The sequence below is a fragment of the Pongo abelii genome, chromosome 7, assembly GCF_028885655.2.
Source record: "Pongo abelii isolate AG06213 chromosome 7, NHGRI_mPonAbe1-v2.0_pri, whole genome shotgun sequence".
In the NCBI taxonomy this organism is placed as follows: domain Eukaryota; kingdom Metazoa; phylum Chordata; class Mammalia; order Primates; family Hominidae; genus Pongo; species Pongo abelii.
This window is the reverse complement of record NC_071992.2, coordinates 57,235,997-57,251,940: the sequence shown is the minus strand read 5'-3', so window position 1 is coordinate 57,251,940 and position 15,944 is coordinate 57,235,997. Positions and strand designations below refer to the sequence as shown.

General features: G+C 41.5%; 1 protein-coding gene across 1 annotated transcript in view; it reads right to left on the bottom strand.

The window, feature by feature from the left end:
- Positions 1 to 10,385: 10,385 nt before the first annotated feature.
- Positions 10,386 to 15,944, bottom strand: part of LOC129060789 (carbonic anhydrase 13-like) — a 35,358-nt gene continuing 29,799 nt past the window's right edge. Inside the window, exon 7 of the mRNA XM_063726456.1 lies at positions 10,386 to 10,752. Within this exon, the coding sequence (XP_063582526.1) occupies positions 10,633 to 10,752 (120 nt within the window). The 3' untranslated portion in view covers positions 10,386 to 10,632. The remainder of the gene's footprint in view (positions 10,753 to 15,944) is intronic.

Sequence of the window (15,944 nt, the reverse complement as noted above, 5' to 3'; positions counted from 1 at the left end):
GAAATTTAAACAGAAGATTTAAAGTATTTCTTTATTAATTCATTTAAAGGTAATAAATTCATATAATGAATAATAAATTAGCATAAACAACAAATTTTGTGTAAATAATATTTTACCAGAAAAGGTATTATAAAAAGAGATATTTACATTTTTTATAAATCCCTTAATGTCTGGCTAGATAGAAGACAGCTGGATTTTTATAGCTGTTTCTGCATTCAATCTGCTGTGATAGGCTCTTTTGTTTCACTGCATGAAGGAAATCCAGACTCACACAGATATGTAGCTTGAAAAATGGAGGAGGAAGTTAGTAGCTTTTTCAGATAATTGTGTATATTTGTCTTCAGTACTACACCAAAACCTAACAAGTAGCGGTTTATTTTTTTTTTGAGAAGGAGTCTCAGCTCTTGTCACCCAGGCTGGAGTGCAATGACGCGATCACGGCTCACTACAACCTCCGCCGCCCGGGTTCAAGCAATTCTCCTGCCTCAGCCTCCCAAGTAGCTGGGATTACAGCTGTCCGCCACTATACCCAGCTAATTTTTGTAATTTTAGTAGAGACAGGGTTTCACCATGTTGGCCAGGCTGGTCTCAAACTCTTGACCTCAGGTGATCCATCTGCCTCAGCCTCCCAAAGCGCTGGGATTACAGGCGTGAGCCACAGTGCCCGGCCACAAGTGATGGTTTCTTAAAACCATATGAATAAACTTTATGAATAAACCACAGGAATAAAGTTTTCATACTTGCTCCAGTAAAATCTGTTGTTCTATATTGAATTTTGGATAGATAGATTTTTCTGTGCATGCCTTTGTAACATCATGCACTGGTCATTTAGAAAATATCAGTCCACCCAGTTGGCCATATCTTCAAAATACTAACACAATACATTATAAAATATCTCCCAGAGATCACATTGATTCAAATAACCAGTGGTCTAATTAGAAATGTCTCTATTCCTTGAAAAGCAGGCAAGCTGACAGAGGCAGATACAAAGTTTCCAAAATCCAAATTTTCTCTTGAAAAATCTTATTTTACTACTGCCCACAAATACTTTAGCTTGTTTTTCTTGAAGTGACAACCTCACTTTGTTCATTTCCAAGAAAATATTTACCAGTTACCCAAGTCTGAATATCCATAGTTTGTCAGTTTTTCTGTCAAATAAAAAGGGTGCTCTCCAAAAAAAAAAAAAAAAAAATGGCTAATTCAGTTTGCTATTCAGACAATCACAGAAGTGCTTCCCTAAAGGTAATCGTTATACTTCAATATGCAGCAGAAGTTCTTCATATGGGTTTTCCATTTCTTGACACCAAATATTAAAAGAATGTAGACTCAGGGTTGGGATTTAATGAAATTAGTAATTTTTACTTAGGAACAAGAACATTCTTGAAAGAAACTAACATTTTAAGACTGCGATTGGACAGTGGTGAAGACAATAATGACTACTAGTATTGTTTACTGCCACAGCCTTGATTTATGTAAGAAACCATCAACCCTTTTGTACCAGCAGTGCAAATGCCAAAACAGTTATTAAAAAATGCAAATAACACTTGGTACTATTATAAAATAGTGTTGACCTCACTGACTCCGTGAAAGTGTCTTAAGGACCCCTAGGAGTTTGCCAATCCTACTTTGAGAACTGCTGGTCTACTGCACTGGCTGTGAAAGAAATTGTCCTAGTTGTCCAGATGATGGCAGCAGAAGATTTTACTCAGAGGAGAGATGCGATAACCTTAGCCAGAACAAAAAAGGGCAACACTTGGTTAGAAATCCTGGGGAGGATGGGTGCCATGCCTCACTTCTGTAATCCCAACAGGAGGCTGAGGCAGGTGGATCACCTGAGGTCAGGAGTTCAAGACCAGCCTTGCCAACATGGTGAAACCCCATCTCTACTAAAAATACAAAAATTAGCTGGGTGTGGTGATGCATGCCTGTAGTTCCAGTTAATTGAACCTGGGGTGCAGAGGTTGCTGTAAGCTGAATTGTGGCATTGCACTCCAGCCTGGGTGACAGAGTGAGAACCTTTCTCAAAAAAAAAAAACAAAAAAAACCGAGATCATCCTGGGGAGAGAGGTTACCTATTTAGTCACAATGCAATCTACCCTGCCACATCTTGGATTAATTTCACAATTGATAAACTGGCACGTCCTGAGGGAATGAATTGCTTGAGTTTTTAGATGAATAATCTATGGACACTTGCTATTTATTGAGGCAGATAGGTTGCAGAATATGCTCATTTTACATGTGATCAGAGTGCTTATCCATGTGTTCATTCATCAGGGTTTTCAACAAATACTTCCTGAACCACCTGCAAGTACAAGGTACTGTGAATAGCAAGCATGATCATTCTGTGCTGGTTGCTAGACAAGTTCAAAGAAGGCTAAGAGAGATGAGGATGAAATCTAACAGATGTGTCTCTACCATCTTGGAACTTGAGAGAGGCCAGCAGGAGACAGGCCACAATGCTCAGAACCCAGTGTCCACATGTGAGTCCCACATGGGACACCAACAGGATTGGGTCATCCAGTAGCTCTGTCCTGCTGAAATGCCAAGTTTGCAATTCCAGGTTTAGCTCCTAGGTCTGACAATCCCTATTCTCCCTCATGCCAGTTAATCACTTTATCAAAGCATTAGCAGGAAAAAAACATTAAATCTTGTGCCTTATTGAAATGCTGACTCTACTTTTGGCTTGAGAAACATCCCTTAATCGAATGACAGTTATTTCCTGGAAACTCTGAATTATCTTATGAATTTTATTCTTTTCTGGCCTATTTCAAGCCACTTTTTCAGGCCTAAATAGATATTTGTTGCTTTTGCCGTGCAGAATATTTTCCCAATCTTTGGGTCCTGGCCCCCATTTTCTTCCACTGCAGTGTCTCTCTCAACCCCACCACTCTTAGTCTGCTCAGTGTTTAAAGAAGCTGACTCCTCCTGCTGCCCTGAGCCAATGTTCTCTCCATTGACCACGAGGACTTGATGGAGGATGGGCATGTGACTCCATCCCGGCCAGTGAGAATTCAAGCCAGACATTTTTTGAAGTTTTCAGACATAAAAGCCCTCCTTTACCTTCTATAAGGTGTCTTATAGAAGGTGGTATATGTACAGAGGTACAGGCATCCATCTAACAACATGAGGGGGAAGTCTCACTGCTAATGGAGCCCACAGAAGTTGGGGGTCAGCCAAGGAGTAGAGAGACTGAGACCTGATTGTAGGCCCTGGCTTTGCCATGATGAACGCCAGCTTTACCTCTGGACTTTTCAGTTGTGTGAATCAATAAATTGAGGCGGGAGCCTCCTGCTCTTGCTAATCTCTTGGTTGCCTCAATGTCCTCTGTTTGGTTTCTCAGCATCTTTCATCACTTGTATAATTAATTGGTTGGGCATGGTGGCTCACACCTGTAATCCCAGCATTTTGGGAGGCCAATTCAGGAAGACTGCTTGAGGCCAGGAGTTCAAGACCAGTCTAGATAACATAGCAAGACCCCACCTCTATCAGAAAAAAAATTAGCCAGACATGGTGGTATACATCTATAGTCCCAGCTACTTGGGAGGCTGAGTGGGAGGATCACCTGAGCCCAGGAATCTGAGGCTGCAGGGAGCCATGTTTGAGTCACTGCACTCCAGCTTGGGTGACAGAGCAAGACCTTTCTCTAAATGAATAAATAAATAAATTATATTATTTGTTTTAGCTATTTTGAGCTGAGTTCCTATTATGCTCAAACAAAAGAGTCCTCACTGATACATGTCCCTGTCCCCAGACACTAGGTACAAAACCATACAGGGAACCAAAGAACTCAATTTCTAAATATAGCACACTTGGAAATCTTCATGCCTTTGTTATTTTTTCCAGAACTAATAATTTCTTCACTTTCTTCATGTTCCCACAGCACTCTATAGATGCTTAAAATTAAGAAAACTAATATTTTGTATTGAGGCATTTTGTTTTTATACTTGCCTTGGACGTTTTCAGCTGTTTAAGAGCAGGAATAACATCTTAATCATCTTTATATATCTAACCCCTAGCATTATATTTAGCATCTAACATGTCCAATTAATGGTGGTCAAATAAAATTTACAGAGTGGGAGAGAAGTATAACATTGATTTTCTCTCTCTGGAGACTTCCACCCCAGCATCACAGTCTTTTGTTTGACCTAATAATGGAGGTTCCCAGCACTGGTGTCTTGTCTGGTTTTAAGCCCATATGTTCTCAGATTCAATCCTAGACTTTTCCACTCATCTGTTCTGTATCACAAAGGGGATGGCCTTTCATGTATCTGGCTTCTGGCAAGGTTCCATCCATAGGTACTAATGGAAATTTAGTGGATACAACAAAGGGAGAATCCAGAGTATTTCTCCCCTCCTTTCTGCCTCAAGTAAGATCTTGGATAATAACTGTGTCTTTAAAAAAATAACCAGATCCTACTACTCAGGCATACTTTCATTTCATATTAGCTGTTCCACAGCTCCTAGGCTCTAGGAACACTACCTCCTCCTATGGAAGGCAGGAGCCTACTGCTCTTGCTAATCTCTTGGTTGCCTCACTGTCCTCTGTTTGGTTTCTCAGCATCTTTCATCACTTGTATAATTAATCCGAAGTATTTACACCCTCTGTTTGGAATACTGAGTGGTTTCTGTCTTCTTTTTGGAAGCTGACTGATACTATGTCATCTATTTTTTTTTAATGCCAGTATCATTTCATTATGTGTTTGTGTCTGGAGCCTTTAGACACATAATACAGTTATGTGTCTCCTTCATAACACAGTTATTTCCAGGAGTCCTTGTTAAAATACAAAATCTTTGTGTAACATATTTTTCCTAAGTCATGCCTTCCATAAATAACTTACGGCTGAGTTATGGTTCATCAAACCCACACAGTTTCTGCAACTCTCACTCTTTGAGCACAGCTAAGATAAACTGACCATTCTCTTCACCTAGAAGAGCTATATTGGAAGCAAATTCACTTGAAACAAGGAAGTTTAATGTACCCACTTTCTTCTGCTGGGTAACTTATTCTGGCAGAAGTGGTGAAGCAAGAAAATGCTGAAGATCTTCAGGCAGGAAGACTGCTCTCAGCCCACGACAGAGATGGGGGTACTTGGTTGGTATAATTTCTCTTTAGGAAGGAAAAGGCAGGTTTCTAGCCACACCAGAGAAATCGCCAATTAATTTGACTCAAAAAAGAATGATTTCTATTCACCAAAATTGAGTATTTACTATACATCAGTCATGGTGTAAGGTATTACGGTACAGTAAGCACATAGGCAAAACTTTGAAGTGGTTCAAGTTCACCTTGATTATCCAAACACTCAGATCATTCACTCTTGTATCAAGCTAACTTTCCTTCTGTCAGAGTCTTCGGTCCTACCAAAACTTGACATATGAAGATCAGTTACACTCAAGTGCAAATCACTGCTGGTAACCTGGAAAATTATCCTGAGTGGAGTTTGCATTTCAATGGGTATTGAAACCTTAACATAAAGGATTTAGTCTTCTTCAGTAAAATGTGAAAGTGCTTGGTGAGGTAGTTATCTGAGGGCCAGGATGCCTTCCCATCGTCTCAAATAAGACCACTATTTCTTGACCTATATTTTCTGTAGCCCCACTCACAAGGTACTGAAAGCCTTTCACAAAATATCTCATTGCAATACCATTTTTGATAGAATGTGTATAAGTAAAGCTAGATTCTCAGTAACCTTGTTAGAAAAACAAAAAAGGAAATATTTCAAAGCATAATCTTACTCTTACCCCAACCTCCCCTTCCCTCCCCTACCCCTCCCCTCCCCTCTTCCCCCCTCTTCTCCTCCCCTCCCCTCCCCTCCCCTACCCTTCCCGAAAATTTAGTCTGATATCTATAAGATAGAGCCAAGCAAGGTGGACACTGCAGGATGACAGGAAGGACAAGGCAGCCTAGCCCAGGACACCAGAACCCAAGCTGAGTGAGACAGGCATATGTGCAGTGTGAGGGTAAGAGGTGAAGTAGTAATGAGGTATTTGCTACACACAGAAGAATGAGCCAAATCAGAAACTATGTTGGGGATAATGGAAGCCAGGTTTCTCACTGTTGGAGAAGGAAATTACAAATATAGAAATGGAGAAAACTAGAATGAACCCTGCAGTCTTGGATTAGAATTAGAGATATGAGTGTGAAATCATGTTTTAATATAGATAAGTATAGACATGTAGATGTTTATTTGTGCGTATACATTCTCAACCACTGTTTATCAAGAGGGCCTCAGAGTAGCAATGTTCCAATAGCAATGAGCTCGCCCAAATCTTGGTTTCCTCAATACTATTTTCTACTAAAAGAAACCAGGGCTCCTTGGTTCTAGGGCTGGGGAAAGAAAGGCATAGAATGAGCCAGGAACATAGGATATCTGCCAGAAAGTAAGGACATAGGGACACGACAAAAGGACACACAAGTCAGCTTGAAGGTGCTCCTGCTTGGCAAATCAACAAAAAATTTGAGTATCAGAATAAATAATGATAATAACAGATTACAGCCTGTTAAATAAAACAGGTATCTCTAAATCTATGCTGGAAATAAATGAATAAATTACAGGTATAATGAGGAACAGAATATTTACATGCTCTGAAAAGAATCCCTTCCCAACAAACATTTACAAAGGACAAAATAACTTTACAACAGAGACATCTAGCAGACATCATCTGATATAGTTTGGCTATGTCCCCACCCAAACCTCATCTTGAATTGTAGCTCCCATGATTCCCACGTGTTATGGGAGAGACCCAGTGGGAGGTAATTGAATCATGAGGGCGGTTTCCCCCATAGTGTTCTCACGGTAGTGAATAAGTCTTAGGAGATCTCATGGTTTCATAAGGGGAAACCGCTTTTGCTTGATTTTCATTCTCTCTCTTGCCTGCCACCAGGTAAGATGTGCCTTTTGCCTTCTGCCATGATTGTGAGGCCTCTCCAGTTACGTGGAACTGTGAGTCCATTAAACCTTTTTTTCTTTAGAAATTACTCAGTCTCAAGTATGTCTTTATCAGCAGTGGGAAAGTAGACTAATGCACCATCTTAATCAAATGGCAAAATGAACATACTCCATAAGAGCCAGATCAAAGTTGGGTGCCTGATTGGATGGATGCAAGGAGAAGTGCACAGCACCACTTTTGTGATATTCCTGCCAGCAACACTAAATCTGAGTCTAATCACAAAACACTGAACAAACTCAAAATGGAAACATTCTATAAAATAGCTGACCTATAATCTTCAAAAGTGTCAAGCTCACAAAAACCAAGGAAAGACTGGGAAACAGGTCCTAACTGAAGGAAACATGCAAACTAAATGGACGAGTTATTCTTGAATGGATTGGGTGGTTAATAATAAAGCCATGCTAATCTCGTGGTTGTTTCAGCTGTATTATGATTATGTAGGACAATGCCCTAGCTTGTAGGAAATACACACTAAAGTTTGTGAAATGACGAGGAATCAGACTGGCAAATTACTTTCAAACAATTCAATGGGAAAAACAGTTTTTTTGCGCTGTGTATTTTTTCTGTGAGTTTGAAATTATTTTCTAAATTAAAAGTGTAAAATGTGGCCGGGTGTAGTGGCTTACACTGTCCTCCCAGCACTTTGGGAGGCTGCGGCAAGAGAATCAATTGAGCCAGAAGTTCAAGGCCAGCCTGAGCAACATAGTGAGAGCCTTTGTCTCTACAAAAAATACAAAAATTAGCCGGGAGTAGTGGCTCACACCTGTAGTCCCAGCAACTAGGGAGGCTCAGTTGGGAGGACTGTTTGAGCCCAGAAGATCAAGGCTGCAGTGAGCAGCCTGTCACCACTGCATTCCAGCCTGGGTGACAGAGGGAGACCCTGTCTCAAAAGAAAAGTAAAAAAGAAGTGTAAAATGCAATCTCATTGTACGTAATGCGCATACACGGCCCTGATACAGTTGAAAGCTTGTCTCATTTTCTTTATTGTGGTTTAATCCAATTTAAATTAAAATATGAAATGCTTAACAATCATAAAATCAATATATGCTGTGGTAAACAAAAGAGATCTATACTAGTATTTACAACTCTTTAATTTGTTTAAAAAGGAGGTAATATAACCTTTTTAACACACATTTAAACCTTTTGCCTCTAGGAGATATATCAATTAACACACAATATTCAAGGAAATCAGTGCTGTATAGATATTTTTGGTCTATTAAGGTGCAATTTATAATACAGAACTGACAAAATACTGAAGCAGAAACCATAAGTTACAAAGTAGTAACTCTCACAGACAGTAATTAGAACCCCTGTCCTACATGCCTCTCCAGATATAGCAACTTACATTCTTCCAGAAAACAGGTTCTTTCCCTGACTAGGAAATTCACAGGTCTTTCCAAACTAAACAAACACTTTTCCACTCAACCCTGGTTTTTAAAAACCATTAGAACTTTTGGGTTTACAAGTTACAACTAATTAGCATTCCTTTAAAAAGAAACTATTTTCAAAAGATAATGTATTTTACATGTTATATTAACTTAAAGTGCATTTGATTTCAAGCAGAGAGATAATTACTAAAGACATCAAATAAAATTTTTTTAAATATTTAATTCATTAAATAATTGCTACAGATCAATCTTCTAAAAGCCTTAAACTACACACTGAGGGGTAAAGAACATTGACCAAAGTATTATCTTCACTCTTCAGGAGCTCACCTTATGCAACAGTGTCCATCACTGTTACACAATTTGCTGATACTCAGTTATTCTATCAACATTACAGAATAAGTTCAATTATTAAAATCTACATTCAAGCCAGGCGTGGTGGCTCACGCCTGCAATTCCAGCAATTTGAGAGGCTGAGGCAGGCAGATCACTTGAGGTCAGGAGTTTGAGACCAGCCTGGCCAACATTGCAAAATCCCATCTCTACTAAAAATACAAAAATTAGCCAAGTATGGTGGCATGTGCCTGTAATCCCAACCACTCAAGAGGCTGAGGCAGGAGAATCCTTTGAACCCGGGAGGTGGAGGTTGCAGTGAGCCACGACCATGCCACTGTACTCCAGCCTTGGTGACAGTGTAAGACTCCATCCAAAAAAAAAAAACTACATCCAGAGGAAGAGAGATGTAAGAAACAAATCATCAAAATCAAGGAAACTCAGGTAAAGTTATGTCAGGAGATGACAAAAGTGTAGCATGTGTTCAAGTCTTAAATGTGGTTATTAAGTTAATGCTTAGTGTCCCTCCGATTGTAACAGAAAGGGCAAAAGAAACACCACTCTTATCCCCCACCAAAAACAAACAAAAATAAAAGATAATAGGTTAAAATTAAGATCAAGCTCCACCTGATAAAATTAAGAGACTGAGGGACATGTATAAAAAGAAAAGTGAGTTTTGCCATGGAAATGGGTTGAAGGGTTTACGGACCCATTATATACTTATATGAGACTGAAGTAATTTTTTCCACAAATTGACAGAACAATGACCCACACAAAATTGCTTCCTGCTTTGCTGCCAAAACACCAGGCAAAAATGGGCAACATGTTCTTCATGTCTGAGGGCAGCTCTGACTGCACTGGTACTATGTCATATGTTAGTTTCAAACCATGTTAATGTCATAAACTGGCAGGCATTGCATCTTGTCAATTATTAGCCAGTTCATTATTAACATTACTGAGTGAATATTATATATGGTATAATTCATTACAGTGTAAATAGCCATTTATATCCTGGGAAATTCCTCACCAAGACTATATGGAATATTGTTGATCAGTGGAGGAGACCCATTAAGTAGTTTTATCCCATTGCCCTTAACTCTTATATTGTTCATTTTATTAAAGGTATCATGCAATGAGAGTTAGCAATATAATCACTGCAAAAATTATCCTTATAGGAAAACATAACCTACTTTTTATGAATTGGAATAACAAAATATTAAGCAGAATCACTTGTTACAAAAAAAGCATCACAATCCTATCATTTGAGATATAAGTTTCCACCTAACATCATTGAGAGCTGTGACTAATTCAGTCTCTATGGCAAGGTAAAATTTTTAATACGTTCTAAAGTTTGCAATGTTAACTATATTTTCACACAGGTTGAAGTTGGCATATTTCATGGGTTTTAATATATGTCAAACAATGCTTACTGTGAATATCCATGAGTGCAAATAAGAGACAGATAAGTTAGCAAAGAGATCTGGGTCAGCTGGGCTTGATGGCCCATGCCTGAAATCCCAGCACTTTGAGACGCCAAGGCAGGAGGCCTAGTTTAGGGCAGGAGCTTGAGACCAGCCTGGGCAACATAGCAAGACAGCATTTCTTAAAAAAAATAAATTAATTAAAATTAGCCAGGCATGCTGGTGCATGCCTGTGGTCCTATGTACTCTGGAGGCTGAGATGGGAGGATCACTTGAGTCCAGGAGATGGAGGCTGCAATTAGCCAAGATTGTACCACTGCAATCCAGCCTAGGTGACAGAGTGAGACTCTATCACTAAAAAAATAAAAAAAAATTAAAGAGAGAGAGAGACAGATCTGGTTTTCTTTGTGACACTGAGGCTCATAGTAAAATGTTTCCTATAAATTAGAATTCCACAAAGGAGATGTTGGCAGATACTTTTGTGCTTTGATTTGTTTCATTGTCTCTCCACAGCCATGTTTGGGGGAGTTCACTGGTGACAATTTTTAATGGAAAGAGGCTCTCACTTTGCGGCCCTTCAGAGGCTGTGGTGGGCGGTGATTGCTCACTAGAAAAGCTGCTGCTTCACCCTCTGCTGTGTACAGGAGACTGCGAAATTTGGCCAGCTGTAGAAGAAGAAAAGAGTTAGCTTCAGCATAGAAATTCCCACCAATATTAACGAATTACCCTGCATAAAGAATTAAGATATATCTATAACCAGGAACAAAAAATACTGCAATGAAAATTTTCTGTTACATGTCATATATAATAAAACAACTCTTTTGCTAAATTCTCATCACTGTACAAATACCTACGGGTTCCAAAATTAAATGTATAAGCATTTTTAATTTAAGACCAGCCTGGCCAACAAGAGGAAACATCTAGAGTGTGGTTTATTTCTTATTTTCTTATTTTCTTATTCCTAAGAGGAAATATTTAGAAATCAGAGAAAGTTTTTCAATGTTTTTCAATCTATAAACACACACACATACATACATTTTATGACAAAAATGAACTCAACTATATATGCTGTTTTGAAACCTAATTTTTTCACTTAGTATATATCCTAGCCATCTTTGCATGCCAATACATATCAACCTACATCACTATTTTTTGTTGCTGAAAACTTTTCTATTATAAATAAGTTTTATAAATTTTTAACAATCCCTTGGTGGCTTAATATTATTTATTAAGATTTAGTACAGGTCTAAAGTGAAGTTGGAAAAACTAAAACTAATTTTATCTTCTCAAAAATATGCACCAAAATTATACTGTCAATTAATAAAAGAAAATCTTTGGTGTTTGTTTTATTTTGATGAAGACAAATTATTAGGAATGAGAACCTACATTCTCTAAATTTTGTTAACCATCTAATCTCAGAGTCAAGCAAATTCACATCCTTTAGGTTTTCATCAAATACCTGATGCCTAAAATGTTTGTACAGTACTAACCAGGACAGGGGCAGAGGAGAGAGAGGTCCTTTATAAGAAATAGGCAACAGTTTATAACCATGCTCTATGGCAATAGGATCAACCACCATATATACAAGCAACCATGTTTTCCACATGTGGTATTTTGAGGGTTTTGTTTGTTTGTTTGTTTTTTGAGACAGAGTCTCGCTGTGTCACCAGGCTGGAGTGCAATGGCAGGATCTCAGCTCACTGCAACCTCCACCTCCCAGGTTCAAGCAATTCTCCTGCCTCAGCCTCCCAAGTAGCTGGGACTGACTACAGGCACGTGCCACCATGCCCAGCTAATTTTTGTATTTTTAGTAGAGATGGGGTTTCACCATGTTGGCCAGGATGCTCTCGATCTCTTGACCTCATGATCCGCCCTCCTCAGCCTCCCAAAGTGCTGGGATTACAGGCGGGAGCCACCGCACCCGGCCATTTTGAGGTTTTTTTTTTTAAGTACAGATATGGGAAGGAGACAAGTGTTTACAACGTACTATTACTCATGTTTCATTAGACCAGATCATCATAGCTAAAACCACATGAGGCTGAAGAGAATCTCTGGTCAAGTCAAATAGCAGAGGCTAATAAAATCTAACCTCTGAGACCATAGGAAAGATACCTAGCCTTCTGCAGATCATAACAATCCAGGTCTGTCTGGAGTGGTCATTCCAGGTGGCTGCGCAGGAATTCTGAGTCCTGAATTAAAGCATGAGTCCACAGGCCTCATCAAGCAACCTGCCTCCACAGTGATACCTCTGAGTCTTCTGAAGATGTTGGCTTTATTTTTCTCCCACAACCCTAGCTCCTGCCCCTCTGGGAGTTCAACCCCTCTGAAAGTTGATCATGGCTCCCTGTCCCAGTAGCACTTTCAGCTCACCAGTCTAGAATTGGATCTGTCTTCAGCTCCTTCTCTGACCAGCCTGTGTATTTTGGTAAGAGTCCCTAGACCTGTCCTGATATCTCGCCAAACCCCTTCCCCTTATAACTGGGTCTCACAATCATTTAGCCCAGTTAGGTCGACCCTGTATTTGCCAGTCCCCATTCAGATTTGCTTCTGTTGGCTCTGGGTGTCCTCCAATACTGCCCTGGCCTTAAAATGCACATCTCTGGCTGGTTCCCACCAGTCTTGTCCCCTTATGTGGTTCCAGGCCTTATTCAGGCAGCAAAGCTGCACCTCTGTCACTAAAGCTGACTCAGTACCTACAGGTTCCCAGTAGAAATGTTCCCAGTTCAGCCTTGAGGCTGAAGCAGGTATGACCTGTTTTGCTGGTTTCCTTGACTCTAATGCTGAAATTGTAATTTCATTGTGTAGCAACTCCAATAAGCTAAAATACTCTTCTATGGTTCTGTAAATAGCTTTATGCCACTCTCATGCTCAAACCTCTTTGATAGCACTCCACTGCCTGCCAAAATTGAGTAATAATAAAAATAAGTGCTGTTATGGAACATAATGGACTGGGCACTGTGTTAAGTGCTTTACATTACCTCAGTCAAAATACCCCTGTCAATAATATATAATTATCCCCTTTTACAGATGAGAAACTTGAGAGGTAGCTGAGAAGTTTCAATAAATAAGCCATCTTGACAAGCCATGCACTAACCACAGAGAAACTTGTTTTCTGTTTCCTTATTTTCCCCTATCCTTTTAATTTACTTTTTATTATGTAAATGTTCAAAAGTACACAAAGGTAGAAAAAGCAACATCATAAATCACCAGGAATCCACGACCTAGCTTCAACACACAGCCAATTTTTCCATCCGTTCTCCCACCAAAGCTCTTTTTCCATTTGCCATCCTACCCAAACTAGGCTATTTTTAAGCAAATTCCAAACATCGTCTCATTTTAGTGTAAACATTTCCAAATACATCCCTATAATACATCACAGTTCTAACATTTTTGTAGGCACCCAAAACAAATGTGTCAGCATGGCTTCCAAGCCCCTTGCCCACGCAGTTCTAACTAACCTTCCTAGATGGATCTATTACGTGAACACGCATGTCTCACTCTAAGCCAGTTTTGGGAGGGGTGGTCCCAAAGCATCTGAATGAAAATACTTTTGAGTTCATTCTTAAAAATTCAGATCCCTGGACCCTACCCCAAACTTGTGAACTGGAATTTCTAATAAGGCCCAAGGAATCACTTTTTTTTTTTTTGAGATAGAGTCTCGCTCTGTCACCCAGGCTGGATTGCAGTGGCATAATCTCGACTCACTGCAACCTCCGCCTCCTGGGTTCAAGCGATTCTCATGCCTCAGCGTCTGGAGTAGCTGAGGTTACAGGCAGGCGACACCACGCCCAGCTAATTTTTTTTTTTTTAAGTGGAGACAGGGTTGCGCTATGTTGGCCAGACTGGTCTTGAACTCCTGGCCTCAAGTGATCCTCCCGCCTCAGCCTTTCAAACTGCTGGGTGAAAGATTCTCCCCAGGGCCTGAAAGTTTAAGGGAATGAATAACTTCTCCCTCCTCAGGCCCAGTCCCAAGGTGCAAGGCCACTTGCTCCAGCAGTGTGCATCACCAAGATAGCAGAAGCAGGAAGAGAGCTGGCTGGGAGACACATACCCTCTGAAGACTGAGAGGGAGGCTGTCCGTGTACTATGCAGCAGTCACGTCAGACTGGGACACTTCTGTTTACAGAGGACTATAAAACCTCTGCCCCATCCTCACTTGGGGCTGATGCCATTTTAGGCCTCAGCCCGTCTGCACCACGGCGCTCAATAAAACCTCGTGTTGCTCCACACCACCTCGTGTTCTGTTGGCGTGCTCTTGGGGTTCGAAGTGATACAAGAGCCTTGCATCTGGTATCAGTACCCGCCCTACTGTCCACAGCAGCCCCTCTGAGCTGCTGTGAGTGTTACTGTGTCTGGAATTGGCGGGTTCTTGGTCTCACTGACTTCAAGAATGAAGCTGCGGACCCTCGCCCTGAGTGTTACAGTTCCTAAACGCAGCGTGTGATGTTTGGATGTGCTCGGAGTTTCTTCCTTCTGGTGGGTTTGTGGTCTCGCTGGCTTCAGGAGTGAAGCTACAGACCTTTGCGGTGAGTGTTACAGCTCATAAAGGCAGTGTGGACCCAAAGAGTGAGCAGCAGCAAGATTTATTGCAAAGAGCAAAAGAACAAAGCTTTCACAGTGTGGAAGGGGACCCCAGCGGGGTTGCCATTGTGGGCTCCAGCAGCCTGCTTTTATTCTCTTATCTGGCCCCACCCACATCCTGCTGATTGGTCCATTTTACAGAGAGCCGAGTGGTCTATTTTGACAGGGCACTGATTGGTGCCTTTACAATCCCTGAGCTAGACACAAAGGTTCTCCAAGTCCCCACCAGAGTAGCTAGATACAGAGTGCTGATTTGTGCATTCACAAACCGTGAGCTAGACACAGGGTGCTCATTGGTGTGTTTACAAACCTTGAGCTAGATACAGAGTGCCAATTGGTGTATTTACAATCCCTTAGCTAGACATAAATGCTCTCCAAGTCCCCACCAGACTCAGGAGCCCAGCTGGCTTCACCCAGTGGATGCTGCACCAGGGCCGCAGGTGGAGCTCCCTGCCAGTCCCAGAGCCATGAGCCAGCACTCCTCAGCCCCTGGGTGGTCGATGGGACCGGGCACCGTGGAGCAGGGGGCGGTGCTTCTCGGGGAGGCTCGGCCGCACAGGAGCCCACGGAGGTTGGGGGGAGGCTCAGGCATGGCAGGCTGCAGGTCCCGAGCCCTGCCCCGCGGGAAGGCAGCTAAGGCCCGGTGAAAAATTGAGCACAGCAGCTGCTGGCCCAGGTGCTAAGCCCCTCACTGCCCGGGGTAGGCGGGCATGCCCACCGCTGCGGGGCCCACCGAGTCCACGCCCACCCGCAACTGGCGCTGGAACACAAGCACCGCCGGCAGCCCCAGTTGCTGCCCACGCCTCTCACTCCACACCTCCCAGCAAGCTGAGGGAGCCAGCTCCGGCCTTGGCCAGCCCAGAAAGGGGCCCCCACAGTGCAGCCACATGCTGAAGGGCTCCTCAAGTGCCGCCAAAGTGGGAGCCCAGGCAGAGGAGGCGCGTAGAGCGAGCAGGGGCTGCGAGGACTGCCAGCACACTGTCACCTCTCATTATCAGTCTTTCCACTATGGAGGAAAAATACGACAATCCTTTACTTACTATACTTATATAGAAAAATCCTGTTATGGAATGTTAATCAAGGAATGTGTTGAATCAGGGAAAAGTTAATATAAAGTAAAAAATTTAGGAGTATCTGGCAGTCGTAATGGGACTATTTGTCCAAAAGGTAAGCAGTGGCTTTGCTTCACCACAAATGGACAATGGGGAGTAAAAACTCAAGTGCTAGAGGATACAAGGAGAGAACAGATTATAGCCAAAACAAAAGCCAACAACTC